This window comes from Callionymus lyra, chromosome 8 (assembly GCF_982586985.1).
Source record: "Callionymus lyra chromosome 8, fCalLyr1.hap1.1, whole genome shotgun sequence".
In the NCBI taxonomy this organism is placed as follows: domain Eukaryota; kingdom Metazoa; phylum Chordata; class Actinopteri; order Syngnathiformes; family Callionymidae; genus Callionymus; species Callionymus lyra.
The window spans coordinates 29666501-29686500 of record NC_141825.1 but is presented as its reverse complement, the minus strand read 5'-3'; the positions used below and the strand labels follow the sequence as shown (position 1 = coordinate 29686500).

The 20000-nt window shown below is 44.9% G+C and overlaps 3 protein-coding genes across 9 annotated transcripts in view; 1 reads left to right on the top strand and 2 right to left on the bottom strand.

The window, feature by feature from the left end:
- Positions 1-2086, bottom strand: part of duox (dual oxidase) — a 27775-nt gene extending 25689 nt beyond the window's left edge. Inside the window, exons 1-3 of the mRNA XM_087797175.1 lie at positions 2037-2086; positions 1894-1977; positions 1632-1796 (exon numbers count right to left, since the gene is read on the bottom strand). Coding sequence (XP_087653301.1) covers positions 1632-1796; positions 1894-1977; positions 2037-2052 — 265 coding nt within the window. The 5' untranslated portion in view covers positions 2053-2086. The remainder of the gene's footprint in view (positions 1-1631; positions 1797-1893; positions 1978-2036) is intronic.
- A 967-nt stretch (positions 2087-3053) lies between these two features.
- duoxa (dual oxidase maturation factor) lies at positions 3054-10911 on the top strand. The gene is made up of 6 exons (XM_087798292.1): positions 3054-3200; positions 3258-3315; positions 3639-3773; positions 10270-10471; positions 10521-10735; positions 10790-10911. Exons 1-6 carry the CDS (start codon positions 3054-3056, stop codon positions 10909-10911), a joined length of 879 nt encoding a protein of 292 aa, XP_087654418.1.
- A 1014-nt stretch (positions 10912-11925) lies between these two features.
- The window catches only part of apba2a (amyloid beta precursor protein binding family A member 2a), an 11869-nt gene continuing 3794 nt past the window's right edge, over positions 11926-20000 (bottom strand). Inside the window, exons 2-15 of one of the 7 annotated variants that reach the window (XR_015712096.1) lie at positions 19796-20000; positions 19465-19539; positions 19332-19382; positions 19041-19169; positions 18930-18969; positions 18724-18869; positions 18106-18192; positions 17876-18052; positions 17641-17820; positions 15796-16008; positions 15485-15604; positions 15280-15420; positions 12208-12358; positions 11926-12136 (exon numbers count right to left, since the gene is read on the bottom strand). The exon at positions 19796-20000 is cut by the window's right edge and continues 807 nt beyond it. Coding sequence is in view for 6 of the 7 variants with exons in the window: in XM_087797194.1 (XP_087653320.1) it covers positions 12287-12358; positions 15280-15420; positions 15485-15604; positions 15796-16008; positions 17641-17820; positions 17876-18052; positions 18106-18192; positions 18724-18869; positions 18930-18969; positions 19041-19169; positions 19332-19382; positions 19465-19539; positions 19796-20000 (1636 nt within the window). In the remaining variant the exon portion in view is untranslated. Of the gene's footprint in view, positions 12359-15279; positions 15421-15484; positions 15605-15795; positions 16009-17640; positions 17821-17875; positions 18053-18105; positions 18193-18723; positions 18870-18929; positions 18970-19040; positions 19170-19331; positions 19383-19464; positions 19540-19795 lie in introns of all 7 variants that reach the window. The other 6 variants (XM_087797194.1, XM_087797196.1, XM_087797195.1 and 3 more) reach the window with 6 other exon arrangements.

Genomic DNA, 20000 nt, shown 5'->3' with positions numbered 1-20000 from the left:
TACGAACATGTCTACGAACACGTCTACGAACATGTCTACGAACACGTCTACGAACACGTCTACGAACACGTCTACGAACATGTCTACGAACACACGTCTACGAACACACGTCTACGAACATGTCTACGAACATGTCTACGAACATGTCTACGAACACACGTCTACGAACACACGTCTACGAACATGTCTACGAACATGTCTACGAACACACGTCTACAAACACGTCTACGAACACGTCTACGAACACGTCTACGAACACGTCTACGAACACGTCTACGAACACGTCTACGAACATGTCTACGAACACACGTCTACGAACACACGTCTACGAACATGTCTACGAACATGTCTACGAACACACGTCTACGAACACACGTCTACGAACACGTCTAGGAACACGTCTACGAACATGTCTACGAACACACGTCTACGAACACACGTCTACGAACACGTCTACGAACATGTCTACGAACACACGTCTACGAACACGTCTACGAACACGTCTACGAACACGTCTACGAACACGTCTACGAACACGTCTACGAACATGTCTACGAAAACTCGTCTACGAACACGTCTACGAACACTCGTCTACGAACACTCGTCTACGAACACGTCTACGAACACGTCTACGAACACGTCTACGAACATGTCTACGAACACTCGTCTACGAACACGTCTACGAACACGTCTACGAACACGTCTATGAACACGTCTACGAACACGTCTACGAACACGTCTACGAACATGTCTACGAACACTCGTCTACGAACACGTCTACGAACACGTCTACGAACATGTCTACGAACACTCGTCTACGAACACTCGTCTACGAACACGTCTACGAACACGTCTACGAACACGTCTACGAACATGTCTACGAACACTCGTCTACGAACACGTCTACGAACACGTCTACGAACACGTCTATGAACACGTCTACGAACACGTCTACGAACACGTCTACGAACACATGTCTAAGAACACACGTCTACGAACACTCGTCTACGAACACGTCTACGAACACATGTCTAAGAACACACGTCTACGAACACTCGTCTACGAACACGTCTACATCACACGTCTACGTCTACGAACACACGTCTACGAACACGTCTACGAACACACGTCTACGAACACACGTCTACGAACACACGTCTACGAACACGTCTACGAACACGTCTACAAACACGTCTACAAACACAGGATAGGATCAACCCTATCTCAGGATGTGTGGGTGTGCCCATGGTCTCCCCCCACAATCCACTAACACTAAAACCTTTTGTTTAATGCTTGAACTAATTGATCTTTTCAACAAAAAAGATGACATTTGTAATTTTGATTGTGAATATTTTTTAACTATATTTCAAGACTAAGCACTTCCGGGTCGCAGGGTCAACATGGCGTCCTCTGGTGAGATCAACTTAGTTTCACATGAACTATGCCAAGAATAACAAGAATGTTTGTCTTATTTATTTAATTATTGTTCGTGAATATCTGTATTTATCTATTATTTATTTGTATTTGAATTAAAAACTTTGAATTCAATATTACAAAACAAAAAATATTTTAAATCAAAATAATACAAAAGACGAATAAAGTCGTTTGATGTCATAGTTGTTGTTGTTTACCAAAGAAAACAGAGAGAACTGTCTGGTTCTGTTTGGACGGAAGCCCGGAGGGTCCACTTGTCAGTATCCGGCTCAGTTGTCGTGGGTTCGGCAGGTTCGGTTCTGATACCGCCTGGTAGACTCCGTCCTGGTACTGCGCGGGCACGAGGCGCAGGTGGCGAGAGCCTGCGCGGGCATGAGAGACAGCGCTGACGTCAGAGCGTCAGGTGTGCAGGAGTGTGACGTCAGAGCGTCAGGTGTGCAGGAGTGTGACGTCACGTACCTGCAGATCCTCGCCGTGGATTGGTCAAACTGTTGAACCAGCCGTCGAAGCGCGGGATCTCCCAGGTCACGTTCCCGCCACAAACTGTTGATGACGTCAAGTTAGTTTGTCGTAAACGATCGGTCAGTTGTGACGTCACTCACTGGTCAGCAGGTTCATCAGAGTCCAGGTGCTGCAGAGCTGCGCGCGCACCTCCATCGAGCTGAGCTGAGGAGAGAAAGAAAGACGAGTTTGCAGTTGAAGGAACTGACTGTTAGTCCAGGTACTTTCTCCTCCTTCTCTCCTCCTCCTTTCATCCTCCTTCTCTCCTCCTTCTCTCCTCCTCCTTTCATCCTCCTTCTCTCCTCCTTCTCTCCTCCTCCTCCTATAAGTAACAAGAGTCTTCAGCTCCTCTCACTCCTGCACTGACTCTCAGGTAAGAACTGACGATTCATTAATAATAATAATAATAAGAGATAATGTAATTTCTCTCCTTATCTCCTCCTTCTTCTCTCCTTCTCCTTATCTCCTTATCTCCTCCTCCTTCTCTCCTTCTCTCACCCTCCTTCTCTCCTCCTCCTCCTCCTCTCCTTCTCTCCTCTCCTCCATTCTCCCTTCCTCCTTCTCTTCTCCTCCTCCTCTTCTCTCCTCCTACTACTCTCCTTCTCTCCTCTCCTCCTTCTCTTCTCCTACTCTCTCCTCCTCCTCTCCTCCTCCTTTCCTTCTCTCCTCTCCTCCTTCTCTCCCTTCCTCCTTCTCTCCTCCTTCTCTCCATCTCTTCTCCTCTTCTCTTCTCTCCTCCTCCTCTTCCCCTTCCTCTTCCTCCTCCTCCTCCTCCTCTCCCTCTTCTCTTCTCTTCTCTTCTCTCCTCCTCTTCTTCTTATTTTTATTTATTCTTGTTCTTATTTTTATTTTATTTTTATTTATTTTTGATGAAAAATTGCTGTATTTTCTGTGGCTATTGGAAAAAAAACAATTTCCTGAAGGAGACCTCCTGAGGATCAATAAAGTTTTACCTTACCTTTCTCCTCCTCCTCCTCCTCCTCCTCCTCCTCCTCCTCCTCCTCCTCCTCCTCCTCCTCCTCCTCCTCCTCCTCCTCCTCCTCCTCCTCCTCCTCCTCCTCCTCCTCAGGTAACAAACACCTGCAGCATCAACACTGGTGTCTCTGTTGTGAGTCCAGATGAGTTTCCACGACGACATGTATCCGTTCTATGGTCTACAAAGAAGGTCCTTCATCTTCAGTGGACGCCTCCTCACCATCATCCTGGTGTTCGTGGTCCTGGCTTCGAGTCTTCTCCTCGTCCTGCCAGGGATCCGAGGGAAGTCTGTGAGTGACTCAACAACTCATGGCTCAGTCTCGTGTTGAGTGTCAGACCTTCCACAGAGACTCCTGTGGATCTTCAGGAACCTGCTCAGTGTGTTCGTGGGAGTCGTGATCGTCGGTGAGTCTCCTCCGTCCAAACGAGTCTTGGTTCTTCTTGTGTCTGCAGCTCTGAGTCTCCTCCGTGGAGTCCAAACGAGTCTTGGTTCTTCTTGTGTCTGCAGCTCTGAGTCTCCTCCGTGGAGTCCAAACGAGTCTTGGTTCTTCTTGTGTCTGCAACTCTGAGTCTCCTCCGTGGAGTCCAAACGAGTCTTGGTTCTTCTTGTGTCTGCAGCTCTGAGTCTCCTCCGTGGAGTCCAAACGAGTCTTGGTTCTTCTTGTGTCTGCAGCTCTGAGTCTCCTCCGTGGAGTCCAAACGAGTCTTGGTTCTTCTTGTGTCTGCAGCTCTGAACTTCACGGACGACTGGGCTGAAGCCACCACCACCTCTGACGTCACCTACAAGTCCTTCAGCGCCGCAGTGGTCCATGCAGAGGTGGGTCTGCACGTGGGACTGCACGGGATCAACGTGACCCTGAAGGGTGAGTCAAGGTCAAATGATGAGCAAGGCTGTGTAACAAAGTCCATGAGTCTACGCAGATGAAAAACATGTTTTCTTTCTTCTGCTCCTTCAGAGAATCAACCTCCTCATGTTCTCTGTGTCACTTCATCAACCTTCTCTTTGTTCTTCATCTAGACCTCCTGACACTACATGAACCTTCTCTTTGTTCTTCATCTAGACCTCCTGTCACTACATGAACCTTCTCTTTGTTCTTCATCTAGACCTCCTGACACTTCATGAACCTTCTCTTTGTTCTTCATCTAGACCTCCTGTCACTTCATGAACCTTCTCTTTGTTCTTCATCTAGACCTCCTGTCACTACATGAACCTTCTCTTTGTTCTTCATCTAGACCTCCTGACACTTCATGAACCTTCTCTTTGTTCTTCATCTAGACCTCCTGTCACTACTTGAACCTTCTCTTTGTTCTTCATCTAGACCTCCTGACACTTCATGAACCTTCTCTTTGTTCTTCATCTAGACCTCCTGACACTTCATGAACCTTCTCTTTGTTCTTCATCTAGACCTCCTGTCACTACATGAACCTTCTCTTTGTTCTTCATCTAGACCTCCTGTCACTTCATGAACCTTCTCTTTGTTCTTCATCTAGACCTCCTGTCACTTCATGAACCTTCTCTTTGTTCTTCATCTAGACCTCCTGTCACTACATGAACCTTATCTTTGTTCTTCATCTAGACCTCCTGTCACTTCATGAACCTTCTCTTTGTTCTTCATCTAGACCTCCTGACACTACATGAACCTTCTCTTTGTTCTTCATCTAGACCTCCTGTCACTTCATGAACCTTCTCTTTGTTCTTCATCTAGACCTCCTGACACTACATGAACCTTCTCTTTGTTCTTCCTCTAGACCTCCTGACACTACATGAACCTTCTCTTTGTTCTTCATCTAGACCGCCTGACACTACATGAACCTTCTCTTTGTTCTTCCTCTAGACCTCCTGACACTACATGAACCTTCTCTTTGTTCTTCATCTAGACCTCCTGTCACTTCATGAACCTTCTCTTTGTTCTTCATCTAGACCTCCTGACACTACATGAACCTTCTCTTTGTTCTTCATCTAGACCTCCTGTCACTTCATGAACCTTCTCTTTGTTCTTCATCTAGACCTCCTGACACTACATGAACCTTCTCTTTGTTCTTCCTCTAGACCTCCTGACACTACATGAACCTTCTCTTTGTTCTTCATCTAGACCTCCTGACACTACATGAACCTTCTCTTTGTTCTTCCTCTAGACCTCCTGACACTACATGAACCTTCTCTTTGTTCTTCCTCTAGACCTCCTGACACTACATGAACCTTCTCTTAGTTCTTCATCTAGACCTCCTGTCACTTCATGAACCTTCTCTTTGTTCTTCATCTAGACCTCCTGTCACTTCATGAACCTTCTCTTTGTTCTTCATCTAGACCTCCTGACACTACATGAACCTTCTCTTTGTTCTTCATCTAGACCTCCTGTCACTTCATGAACCTTCTCTTTGTTCTTCATCTAGACCTCCTGTCACTACATGAACCTTCTCTTTGTTCTTCCTCTAGACCTCCTGACACTACATGAACCTTCTCTTTGTTCTTCATCTAGACCTCCTGACACTACATGAACCTTATCTTTGTTCTTCATCTAGACCTCCTGTCACTTCATGAACCTTCTCTTTGTTCTTCATCTAGACCTCCTGTCACTTCATGAACCTTCTCTTTGTTCTTCATCTAGACCTCCTGACACTACATGAACCTTCTCTTTGTTCTTCATCTAGACCTCCTGTCACTTCATGAACCTTCTCTTTGTTCTTCATCTAGACCTCCTGACACTACATGGACCTTCTCTTTGTTCTTCATCTAGACCTCCTGACACTACATGAACCTTCTCTTTGTTCTTCATCTAGACCTCCTGACACTACATGAACCTTCTCTTTGTTCTTCCTCTAGACCTCCTGACACTACATGAACCTTCTCTTAGTTCTTCATCTAGACCTCCTGACACTACATGAACCTTCTCTTTGTTCTTCATCTAGACCTCCTGACACTACATGAACCTTCTCTTTGTTCTTCATCTAGACCTCCTGACACTACATGAACCTTCTCTTTGTTCTTCCTCTAGACCTCCTGACACTACATGAACCTTCTCTTTGTTCTTCATCTAGACCTCCTGACACTTCATGAACCTTCTCTTTGTTCTTCATCTAGACCTCCTGTCACTACTTGAACCTTCTCTTTGTTCTTCATCTAGACCTCCTGTCACTTCATGAACCTTCTCTTTGTTCTTCATCTAGACCTCCTGACACTTCATGAACCTTCTCTTTGTTCTTCATCTAGACCTCCTGACACTTCATGAACCTTCTCTTTGTTCTTCATCTAGACCTCCTGTCACTACATGAACCTTCTCTTTGTTCTTCATCTAGACCTCCTGTCACTTCATGAACCTTCTCTTTGTTCTTCATCTAGACCTCCTGTCACTTCATGAACCTTCTCTTTGTTCTTCATCTAGACCTCCTGACACTACATGAACCTTCTCTTTGTTCTTCATCTAGACCTCCTGACACTACATGAACCTTCTCTTTGTTCTTCCTCTAGACCTCCTGACACTACATGAACCTTCTCTTTGTTCTTCCTCTAGACCTCCTGACACTACATGAACCTTCTCTTAGTTCTTCATCTAGACCTCCTGACACTACATGAACCTTCTCTTTGTTCTTCATCTAGACCTCCTGACACTACATGAACCTTATCTTTGTTCTTCATCTAGACCTCCTGTCACTTCATGAACCTTCTCTTTGTTCTTCATCTAGACCTCCTGTCACTTCATGAACCTTCTCTTTGTTCTTCATCTAGACCTCCTGACACTACATGAACCTTCTCTTTGTTCTTCATCTAGATCTCCTGTCACTTCATGAACCTTCTCTTTGTTCTTCATCTAGACCTCCTGTCACTACATGAACCTTCTCTTTGTTCTTCCTCTAGACCTCCTGACACTACATGAACCTTATCTTTGTTCTTCATCTAGACCTCCTGACACTACATGAACCTTATCTTTGTTCTTCATCTAGACCTCCTGTCACTTCATGAACCTTCTCTTTGTTCTTCATCTAGACCTCCTGTCACTTCATGAACCTTCTCTTTGTTCTTCATCTAGACCTCCTGACACTACATGAACCTTCTCTTTGTTCTTCATCTAGACCTCCTGACACTACATGAACCTTCTCTTTGTTCTTCATCTAGACCTCCTGACACTACATGAACCTTCTCTTTGTTCTTCATCTAGACCTCCTGACACTACATGAACCTTCTCTTTGTTCTTCCTCTAGACCTCCTGACACTACATGAACCTTCTCTTAGTTCTTCATCTAGACCTCCTGACACTACATGAACCTTCTCTTTGTTCTTCATCTAGACCTCCTGACACTGCATGAACCTTCTCTTTGTTCTTCCTCTAGACCTCCTGACACTACATGAACCTTCTCTTAGTTCTTCATCTAGACCTCCTGACACTACATGAACCTTCTCTTTGTTCTTCATCTAGACCTCCTGACACTACATGAACCTTCTCTTTGTTCTTCATCTAGACCTCCTGACACTACATGAACCTTCTCTTTGTTCTTCCTCTAGACCTCCTGACACTACATGAACCTTCTCTTAGTTCTTCATCTAGACCTCCTGACACTACATGAACCTTCTCTTTGTTCTTCCTCTAGACCTCCTGACACTACATGAACCTTCTCTTAGTTCTTCATCTAGACCTCCTGACACTACATGAACCTTCTCTTTGTTCTTCATCTAGACCTCCTGACACTACATGAACCTTATCTTTGTTCTTCATCTAGACCTCCTGTCACTTCATGAACCTTCTCTTTGTTCTTCATCTAGACCTCCTGTCACTACATGAACCTTCTCTTTGTTCTTCATCTAGACCTCCTGTCACTTCATGAACCTTCTCTTTGTAAGTAAGTAAGTAAGTAAGTAATATTTATTTATATAGCGCTTTTCGAGACCAGGGTCACAAAGCGCTTAAACAATCAAAACAATATTCAAAAAAGTATATACTTTAAAGATCAAGATAATACTGAGAACAACACAGGAGTTCGAGAAATTCAAGGAAAAGCCTGAACGAATAGAAACGTCTTAAGATGTTTCTTGAAGGAGTCAGTAGATCATCAAACACAGATGTTTCTTAAAAGAGTCAGTAGATCCATCAAGAGCAAAGAGAGAGAAGATCGTTCCAAAGCTTAGGAGCAACAGCCTGAAAAGATTTCTCTCCTCTGGTCCTGAGCCGTGTGCGTGGAACCATAAGTAGATTCTGATCCACAGACCTCAGAGCCCGAGCTGGGGTGTAAGTCTGGATCAGATCATGAAGGTCTGACCATGAATAGATCTGAAAGTAAGAACCAGAATTTTAAAGTTGATCCTGAAAGAAACTGGAAGCCAGTGAAGAGTTTGAAGGAGAAATGTGAGTTCTTCTACTAGAGCGGCTCAGAGTTCTGAATCAACTGCAGACGAGACGATCCTTCTTGTTAAGACATGAAAACAAACTGTTACAATAGTCCAGACGAGAAGAAACAAACGCATGGATTATAAGATCCAGATCATGTTCCGACAACATTTTCCTAAGTTTAGAGATTTTTCTCAGTTGAAGGAAACAGTTTCTGGTCAGTTTTCTTCAGTGTTGAACAAGAGACATGTCTTTATCAAATACAACACCCAGGTTTCTCAGGCTCAGTTTGACCGACTGACATAAGTCACCCAAGTACTGACTCAACCCTGAACTTTATCATCAGGAGCAATCACCAGAGTTTCAGTTTTGTCCACATTTAGCACATTTGTTCTTCATCTAGACCTCCTGACACTTCATGAACCTTCTCTTTGTTCTTCATCTGGACCTCCTGACACTACATGAACCTTCTATTTGTTCTTCATCTAGACCTCCTGACACTACATGAACCTTCTATTTGTTCTTCATCTAGACCTCCTGACAATACATGAACCTTCTATTTGTTCTTCATCTGGACCTCCTGACACTACATGAACCTTCTATTTGTTCTTCATCTAGACCTCCTGACAATACATGAACCTTCTATTTGTTCTTCATCTAGACCTCCTGACACTACATGAACCTTCTCTTAGTTCTTCACTCTTTCATCTCACATGACTCCTCACTCTCTTCTCCTCACATTCCACCAGCTTGATCACGTGTCTTCACCTCTTCTCCACAATCTCCACTGCCATGAACCGTTGATTGTAAATACTTCAAATACTTGACCTTCTTCATCTCATCGTTCCTCTTGGGTTCCTCTTGGGTTCCTCTCACTCACACACATGACCTTGATCACCTGAACCTGCTGCACGTCTTTCCATCTCAATCTCTGTTTGAACACCTTCATAAATCCTTCTTTCAACCGAGCAGACAAGTCATCATCCGCCCTTTGTTTGGCCTTTGACCTTCACCTTCATCTGCTCTCTTCATTCTTCTCAGTGTCTTTTTCTTTGCTCACCTCTTTCTCTTGAAATCCTCCTGCACTTCATTCAAGTCTCCTCGTCTACTTTCCTTCGACACACCAGGTTCTCTCCTGCGTGTCTCCATCATTCTTTAGCTGTAGTTGTCCAGTGGTCTGAAGATCTCTCTGACCCTCCAGGTTCTTTCTCAACTCAAGCTGAGAACCATAGAACGATCCTGTCTTTTCAGCTTCCAACACTTCGTCCTTCCTTGTCTCCAGGTTCATCCTGCAGAGAACATCCATCCTGACCTGCTTCACTCTCACCCACCACAACTGTGCAGTCACTGATCTCCTTCAGATGACATCGTCTATACGAGATCTAGTGTGAACTTCTACCTCCACTCTTCATTTAGTTTGTGCTTCTTCTGAAAGAAATGATTCACTACAGTTATTTCCATCCTTTTTTCAAAGTCTACCACCATCTGTTCCTCTGTGTTCCTGTCCTGATACCAAACCTGCATCACTTCTTCATCTATTTCCTGCACCAACATTAAAGTCCGCACCGATCATCTCTCACCTCTGGAGATATCACTTCATGTTCCTCACTCCAGAAGGTTTCCTTCTCTAACTCACATCCCAGCTGTGGGGCGTAGCCACTAATAACGTTCATCATCACACCTTCAGTTTGTACGTGTGCGTTAAAGGAAATAAAGGAAATAAAGAAAGAAAAGCACTCTGAGGGTGCAGACCTCCAGCTGACGCTGTTGAAGTTCACACATTCATCTATTCATTTACTTTCGCCTCACAACAAGAAGGTTGCTGGTTCACTTCCTGGTCTGGAGGGAGTCGACTTGTGTCCTTTCTGTGTGGAGTTTGGTTCCTGGGTTTCTGGGCGTCCTGTCCAGGGTGTCCCCTGCCTCTCACCCTATGATACTGGAACAGACCCACGACCCTCAAAAGAGACAAAGCTCTGGACGTGCCTTGGTTTCTCCTCAGTCTTGAAGGACAATAACGATGACAGGTGATCTTCTGCAGGTGATCCAGTCGTGCAGCTCAACGAGACCATCGACTACAACGAGATGTTCAGCTGGCAGGACGCCACCAGCTACGAGGACGCTCTGCAAAAAGGTCTTCCCAACCCCGTCCTGTACCTGGCGGAGAAGTTCAGTCCCAGCAGCCCGTGTGGCCTGGTCTTCAGACTCCGCCGCTCTGGAAGATACGCCTCGGCCTCGCTCTGGTAACTCACGGCTGCCTGAGCTGGTGTGGATGATGAAGTTCTTCTGCAGGACGGCCTTCTGCTGCTGGACGATGGCCAACATCCTCGCTCTGATGCCGGTGGTCCTTCACGCCGGCGTCATGATGCTGACCACAGCCGGCCTCATCTTCTGCTCCGTCATCTCCTTCTCCAGCGGCATGACGGCGCCTCGCTGCGTCTTCTCCCTCGGCTCGCACGCCCTCCACGCCCACTACAGTCACTCCTTCTGGCTGGCCTTGACCACAGGTACCTCTCACGCCGCTCTCTGAAGGTCAAAGGTCAAACTTCTGCCCTCCCCAGGGTTGTTGTGCAGCGTCCTCGGAGCTGTGATGGTCGTGATGGACTGTCTGGTGCCTGAGAAGATCCACGTGGTCTTCAGTGCAGCTTCTCGTGCAGAACGTTCTAAACTCAGTGTTTCTTGAAGGACCAACAGGTTCAGCCTCGACCTCCAGTGACCTTGAGCAGGTGAATCATGTCAGTGTTGAAGAAACTTCTCATGAAACATTGAATTGTTTCTTTGAAGAATTCAATCAATTTTATATTCGATGGTTGAATTTTTACTTCTTGTTCAAATAATTCAATGTTTTAAAGAATTACATCTTTTTTAATTCATAGTATTTTCAATTCATCATAAATGTATAATATTGATCTCTCAGCCAATCACGTGAGCGCAGAGAAGCACATGATCAGTCGCTCGGTTCTCTGTTGGTTTTGTCTGGAGACAAATATTATCCATTTATTTAAAGGCGACACATTTCAATAAATATTCAGTTCATAAAAAGTACTTTTGAATGATTGAGAATATTTAACACATTTAGAAATGATTAGATTCAGTGAAGAACAAATGTTTGAATATAAATATAATAATATAAACATGTTGTTACATCAGACTCGTGTTGATTTGACGAGTGATTCAAATAAAACTTTGAGTGTAAAATAAACGAGTCGAGATCAAACAAACAAAACTAACTCAAGACGAGAGTGAAATAAAAAAAAGTCTAAATGAAGTGAAGTTCGTCGTTTAAACACATATTAATGATAATTAATAATAATTATTATTATTCACACAAGAGAATGTTGAACTTTGAGAATCTCTGAGAAACTAAAAAACTATGATGTCATTGATGATGAAAGTTGTGATGAATTGATCCTGGAATGAAGCGACACTTGTGGGTCTATTTTTAGAGGAGGATCATTGACTAATAAACACTTGAGTCTGAACTTGTGTCGTTGAATAACTTAAACACCTTCAATGTTGTGACGACTCAACGAGTCAAACAATATTTCCCCAAAATAATTCTGACAGAACAAAGATCACTTTGTGACATTTGTTGTCACATAGTTTTAGGTGTTTTTTTATTGTGTAAATGAAGTGAGTTTTGTTGTCTTTCGTTCTTGAAGCAACGATCGTTCTCACGTCAAATAAAGAGCAGAGATGAAGCAGTGATATTGTATTGTTGACATTCACTCTTAATGTGTTGTTACATTCTTGTGCACTCTTGTGAAGGTCGTGAAGGTCGTGACCTCGGATATACTGCAGGTGTGTCTTTGGCCGTCAGCGTCGCACACTTGAACGCACACTTGAACGCACACTCCTGGTTCATCTCATGCATATACAGGAGGTTCACACGTTTACAGCCAAACACTCTGGAAAATAAAGTAGAAACTTCTCTTCACGACGTTTAAGGCCTTTATGATGATGTTGCTCAAGGTCGAACCTGGAAATGAAGACTTTGCAACGAGACGACGAAAATAAAAATGATAGAAAAATAAAATCTCTTTGAAGCGAATCTCTCCTCAAATGTAGGCCGGAGTCTCTTGACCGGTCAGGAGCCGGAACATCACGGCAGGCATCGTCTTCATGTTGATCTGAGCAACACAACAACAACACAATTCAACACAATCAGTGCCACACGATCAGTGCAACACAATCAGTGCAACACAATCAGTTCAACACAAACAGTGCAACACAAACAGTGCAACACAATCAGTTCAACACAATCAGTTCAACACAATCAGTGCAACACAAAAAGTTCAACACAATCAGTGCAACACAAACAGTTCAACACAAACAGTTCAACACAAACAGTGCAACACAAACAGTTCAACACAGACAGTTCAACACAAACAGTTCAACACAAACAGTTCAACACAATCAGTGCAACACAAACACTTCAACACAAACAGTGCAACACAATCAGTGCAACACAAACACTTCAACACAAACAGTGCAACACAATCAGTGCAACACAAACACTTCAACACAAACAGTTCAACACAAACAGTGCAACACAAATAGTTCAACACAGACAGTTCAACACAAACACTTCAACACAAACAGTGCAACAAAACACTTCAACACAATCAGTGCAACACAATCAGTGCAACACAAACACTTCAACACAAACACTTCAACACAAACAGTGCAACAAAACACTTCAACACAAACAGTGCAACACAAACACTTCAACACAAACACTTCAACACAAACAGTGCAACAAAACACTTCAACACAAACAGTGCAACACAAACACTTCAACACAAACACTTCAACACAAACAGTGCAACACAAACAGTTCAACACAAACAGTGCAACACAAACAGTGCAACAAAACACTTCAACACAATCAGTGCAACACAATCAGTGCAACACAAACACTTCAACACAAACACTTCAACACAAACAGTGCAACAAAACACTTCAACACAAACAGTGCAACACAAACACTTCAACACAAACACTTCAACACAAACAGTGCAACAAAACACTTCAACACAATCAGTGCAACACAAACACTTCAACACAAACACTTCAACACAAACACTTCAACACAAACAGTGCAACAAAACACTTCAACACAAACACTTCAACACAATCAGTGCAACACAAACACTTCAACACAAACACTTCAACACAATCAGTGCAACACAAACACTTCAACACAAACACTTCAACACAAACACTTCAACACAATCAGTGCAACACAAACACTTCAACACAAACAGTGCAACAAAACACTTCAACACAAACAGTGCAACACAAACACTTCAACACAAACACTTCAACACAAACAGTGCAACAAAACACTTCAACACAATCAGTGCAACACAAACACTTCAACACAAACAGTGCAACACAAACACTTCAACACAAACAGTTTGTGATAATTAACATTTATCCAAAAAACGATCATTATTTATTATAATAGACGTAAATAAATAAATAAGTATCTTTATTGAAATATAATATTTAAGCTTCACAATATCAATCAATAGATCAATAAATCACATCATGTGTCAAAGTTTACAGGAGAAAGAAACAAGAAGAAGAAACAAGAAGAAGAAGAAGAAACACTGAGAAGAAGAAACACTGAGAAGAAGAAACAAGAAGAAGAAGAAGAAACACTGAGAAGAAGAAACACTGATAAGAAGAAACAAGACGAAGAAGAAACAAGACGAAGAAGAAAGGAGAAGAAACACTCCGAAGAAGAAAGGAGAAGAAACACTCCGAAGAAGAAAGGAGAAGAAACAAGAAGAAGAAGAAAGGAGAAGAAACAAGAAGAAGAAGAAAGGAGAAGAAGAAGAAACAAGACGAAGAAGAAACACTGAGAAGAAGAAACAAGACGAAGAAGAAACACTGAGAAGAAGAAACAAGACGAAGAAGAAAGGAGAAGAAACAAGAAGAAGAAGAAAGGAGAAGAAACAAGAAGAAGAAGAAAGGAGAAGAATGTCAAGATCCAATTCTGTTTTGTTTTATTTTGTAATTGAACTTCCTGCTTCACCATTTTCTTTTCTTCTCCAGTTGACGGGTCTGGTTCCTGACAGCGGTAACAACTCAAGTCACCTGGCAGTGATCGACCAATCAGCTCTGAGGGATTTAAGGGCCTGAGCCTCAACCAGCAGCGTCAGCTCGTGTCCAGTTCAACCTGGTTTACCTTTGACTCTTGTTCACCTGCAGTTCAACCCTGTTCCTCAGTTGTTGTTCCTACAGTTTAGTGTTTTTGTTGCTGTTTTGGTGATTTTTGTTTTGACTTCTATTCTTTTCCCTCTCAGTAGATCCTCGTCTTGCTGCCCTTGAACCGACAACCTTGTTTCCCTGGACGACCTTTGAGAGAAAGACTCTCAACTACTGTTGCCTTTTGGATTATTACGTGTCGGACCTTGTGGTCCTGAAGACATTATGTTGTTTTTCTGTGGATATTAAATACAATCCTTATTGTCTTCTTAAGGGTTACGATGCTAAGTGTTTCTTGAGGAGAAAAAAGGAGGAGAAAGGAGGATAAAGGAGGAGAAAGGAGGAGAAAGGAGGAGAAGGAGGAGAAAGGAGAAGAAGGAGGAGAAAGGAGGAGAAAGGAGGAGAAGGAGGAGAAAGGAGGAGAAGGAGGAGAAAGGAGGAGAAGGAGGAGAAAGGAGAAGAAGGAGGAGAAAGGAGGAGAAGGAGGAGAAAGGAGAAGAAGGAGGATAAGGGGGAGAAAGGAGGAGAAGAAGGAGGAGAAGGGGGAGAAGGAGGAGAAAGGAGGAGAAGAAGGAGGAGAAAGGAGGAGAAGGAGGAGAAAGGAGAAGAAGGAGGAGAAGGGGGAGAAGGAGGAGAAGAAGGAGGAGAAGGAGGAGAAGGGGGAGAAGGAGGAGAAGAAGGAGGAGAAGGAGGAGAAGGAGGAGAAAGGAGGAGAAAGGAGGAGAAGGAGGAGGAAGGAGGAGAAGGAGGAGAAAGGAGGAGAATGAGGAGAAAGGAGGAGAAAGGAGGAGAAAGGAGGAGAAGGAGGAGAAAGGAGGAGACAGGGACTTCTTACTTCTCCCACCGACACCGACAGCGTCTGGACGATCTTCTCGTGCTTCATGGCGACGACGCTCTGACCGTTGATCTCGATGATTCTGTGTCCGACACGAACGCCTCCTCGCTCGGCGATGCCTCCTCGCATGAGGCTGCAGATCTGAAAGACAGTTGAGGAACATCTGGATCAGCGTCTCCTCCTCATGGAGCAGATGTTCCCTCACGATGCCGTTCTGGACGCTGAAGCCGAGCTGGAACTTGAGGTCCGGACGCTTGATGAGAACGGTGGTGACGGGAGGACAACTGACGATGCTGAGCTTGATCTTCACCTGGTTCTTCAGACCCTGAGGAGAAACCATGGATTGAGAAGAACCTGATGTTTCAACGATGATCTTGACCAGAGTCATGTGACCAAACTGACCTCAGACAGTGAAGTCCTGAGAGACCTTTGACCAGGTGTGTGTGTGTGTGTGTGTGTGTGTGGGGGTGGGGTGTGTGTGTGTGTGTGTGTGTGTCTCAGGAGCTCCAGACTCACCTTGATGATGCTCTGGCACGTGGCCAGAGGAAGTCCCACGAGGCTGGTGTCGTTGATGGACATGATCTGATCTCCAACACTGAGCTTCCCGGAGCGAGCGGCAGGTCCAGTGTTGAGCATACAGGCCAGGATGACGGTGGGCAGGATGGAGCCCCAGCCCGACTCCACGATGACCACGCCCAGGTTCTCGCCCTTGGTCTTCTCCAGGTGGAGCTTCAGACAGAGTAGATGTTCAGGTGAAACTTCAGACAGAGTAGATGTTCATGTGAAGCTTCAGACAGAGCAGATGTTCAGGTGGAGCTTCACACAGAGTAGATGTTCATGTGAAGCTTCAGACAGAGCAGATGTTCAGGTGGAGCTTCACACAGAGTAGATGTTCATGTGAAGCTTCAGACAGAGCAGATGTTCAGGTGGAGCTTCACACAGAGTAGATGTTCATGTGAAGCTTCAGACAGAGCAGATGTTCATGTGAAGCTTCACACAGAGTAGATGTTCATGTGAAGCTTCACACAGAGTAGATGTTCATGTGAAGCTTCACACAGAGCAGATGTTCATGTGAAGCTTCAGACAGAGCAGATGTTCAGGTGGAGCTTCACACAGAGTAGATGTTCATGTGAAGCTTCACACAGAGCAGATGTTCAGGTGGAGCTTCACACAGAGCAGATGTTCAGGTGGAGCTTCACACAGAGCAGATGTTCATGTGGAGCTTCAGACTGAGCAGATGTTCAGGTGGAGCTTCACACAGAGCAGATGTTCATGTGGAGCTTCAGACTGAGCAGATGTTCAGGTGGAGCTTCACACAGAGCAGATGTTCAGGTGGAGCTTCACACAGAGCAGATGTTCAGGTGGAGCTTCACACAGAGCAGATGTTCATGTGGAGCTTCACACAGAGCAGATGTTCAGGTGGAGCTTCAGACTGAGCAGATGTTCAGGTGGAGCTTCACACAGAGCAGATGATCAGGTGGAGCTTCACACTGAGCAGATGTTCATGTGGAGCTTCACACTGAGCAGATGTTCATGTGGAGCTTCACACTGAGCAGATGTTCAGGTGGAGCTTCACACAGAGCAGATGTTCAGGTGGAGCTTCACACTGAGCAGATGTTCAGGTGCGGCCTCACACAGAGCAGATGTTCAGGTGGAGCTTCACACTGAGCAGATGTTCAGGTGGAGCTTCACACTGAGCAGATGTTCAGGTGGAGCTTCACACAGAGAAGATGTTCAGGTGGAGCTTCACACTGAGCAGATGTTCAGGTGGAGCTTCACACAGAGCAGATGTTCAGGTGGAGCTTCACACTGAGCAGATGTTCAGGTGGAGCTTCACACAGAGCAGATGTTCAGGTGGAGCTTCACACAGAGCAGATGTTCAGGTGGAGCTTCACACTGAGCAGATGTTCAGGTGGAGCTTCACACAGAGCAGATGTTCAGGTGGAGCTTCACACTGAGCAGATGTTCAGGTGGAGCTTCACACAGAGCAGATGTTCAGGTGGAGCTTCACACAGAGCAGATGTTCAGGTGGAGCTTCACACTGAGCAGATGTTCATGTGGAGCTTCACACTGAGCAGATGTTCAGGTGGAGCTTCACACTGAGCAGATGTTCAGGTGGAGCTTCACACAGAGAAGATGTTCAGGTGGAGCTTCACACTGAGCAGATGTTCAGGTGGAGCTTCACACAGAGCAGATGTTCATGTGGAGCTTCACACTGAGCAGATGTTCATGTGGAGCTTCTCACAGAGCAGATGTTCAGGTGGAGCCTCACACAGAGCAGATGTTCAGGTGGAGCTTCACACTGAGCAGATGTTCAGGTGGAGCTTCACACAGAGCAGATGTTCTCGCTCACAGACGCACCTCTTTGCAGTTGTCAGAGTTGGAGAAGTGGACCAGGTCGTCGTGGTACATCTCCTGCGAGTTGATGATGTCACTGAACTGCTTCTGGCTCAGGTCGGTGGGGTTGATGCCGTTGGCTCTCAGGAACTCTCTGTAGGCCACACTGAAGGCCTGGCCGATGGACTGAGCGATGAGCTGGGCCTGAGGACGAGGACATGTTGGAGGACGTCCATGGAGACTCGCCTCAAACACTCACGTCCTCCGACTCGAACACGTAGCAGATCATGTGACTCTGGCCGCCCTCGCCAGGCGAGTCTGGAGAGTCGCACGGGTCCTGCGAGGAGGTCATGCGTCGGCGAGCCATGAGGACCACGATGGAGCCGATGTCAGCGATGTAGGAGATGGTCCTCAAGGCGCTGTCCATCATCGTCTCCTGACAGACACGACTCTGAGAATCTTCACCCACAGGCCCGGCTCGCGACTCACCTGCGAGTCAGCGTTGAGGACCTTGACTGCTTTGGTGGAGATGAACAGGTCCACCTCCGTCACCATCTGAGAGTCTTCATCCTGACCCTGAACCACAGTGCGACAGCTCCTCTTAGTGGCGAGACGAGGAACTGCAGCTGAAACACTTTACGTTCTTCAATCCACTGATCAAGAGTTTGAACCAATCAAGCGTCTGCTCGTTAACTTTGTTTGACAAAACAATCCTTCTGTCTCTGGGTCAAAGGTCAACGACCACCAACGCTGTATTGACCTTTGACCCAGAGAATAGAACACATTTGACTGAAAACATGTCTTGAAAATCATTGGAATTTATTTATATATTTATATATTTATATATTTATATATTTATATATATATATATATATATATATATATATATAAATATATAGATATATAAATTTATAAATATATACATTTATAAATATATAAATATATAAGTATATAAGTATATAAATACTTCAATGTAAAAATGTTACTTTGAAAAAAACACAAACATTTCAATATAGAATTGAATCAATGATTGTTGATGAAACAATACAAACATGAACTTGTTTATCTTCTCAACACATAAAGTCTTCAAATCTTTATCATCGTTACCTTGATTTGATTGACAGCCTCGTGCGCCTGCGTCATGCGAACCGTCTTCGATGGATTCTTGTCGGACAGGACTTGAGTGCAGCCCAGATAGTTGGCGGCGAAGATGATGCCGTCGATGAGATCTTCAGGCTCACACGGACCTGGAACTAACACACACGCCATCACTGACCCACACACACACACACACACCGGCGCCGCGACATTACCGTCCTCGAAGCTGGGGAACGAAGCAGCGTCCTGGGACTTCTTGAAGGAAGACATGAAGAACATCATTGTTTGAACATCACTAGAACATCGTGATCCAGAGTCATCGTTACCGCGGCAACCTCGCTGTCATGGTGCTGAGAGAGTTCTGGAGGTTCTGACCTCCGGGTCGGATCCGGTTCCTCCAGCATCACCGAAGGTCCGAGCTTCTGTGGATCATCAAGCACGACTCGTTGAATCATCTTCAAAAGATGGAAATCAATCAAGATAGCTTAGCATGCTACGTGTTAGCATAGCATGTAGCATCAAACATTTATGTTTAGATGTTCATTCACACTTGAGCGTCGAGAGCTGCAGGTGCAGAGAAGCTGCTCAGAGACGTCAGGAGGACAATGAGATCTTACGTCTGCCATGACTTGTTCCTCCTGCAGATCTTCTGTCCTGGACGTGTCCGTCTGTAGAACCAGAACATTTTACACTTTTATAAACATTCAAAGGTGTTTTGACTCTGATCCACCTCAGGTGCTCTCGACTCACCTGCTGCAGGTGTACATGTCTTGATTGACAGGTGTCAGAGGGTTGTCTGGTGTCCTCGGAGCTCACTCTGGGTTTCTGTCAAACAAAGACGAAACAAATAAGTTCTTCTTCTGGTCTATTGATCATCAGGTGGTTCTGGAACAAACATGTGGTTGCAGCAGAAGAACAACTAGAAGTAAGTGACACTAAGATGAACAAACCATCTGATTGGCTACAATACTCTTGGTTAGCTGGACAGCAAAGCATTATGGGAGCTGTTCAGGTCCCGTCACTGAGAGGATGGTTGAGAGGAATCTGATCAATGAAGTCGTGACATCATCACTATTCTCACCTGCTGAACCTTCTCAGGTGACATCTCATCCTGCGGCGCCCTCTGGTGGTCCTGCTGGTCCTGGTGGTCCGGTCCATGAGGAGACTCAGCTCTGTGGTTCTTGTGGGTCTTCATGGGTTCTCTGGTGGTTCCGGGCTCTGCTGCCTGCAGGTGTTTGGCTCTGGTTCTGAGGGACGTCCTCTTCTGTTCCTTTGGCATCTTTGGA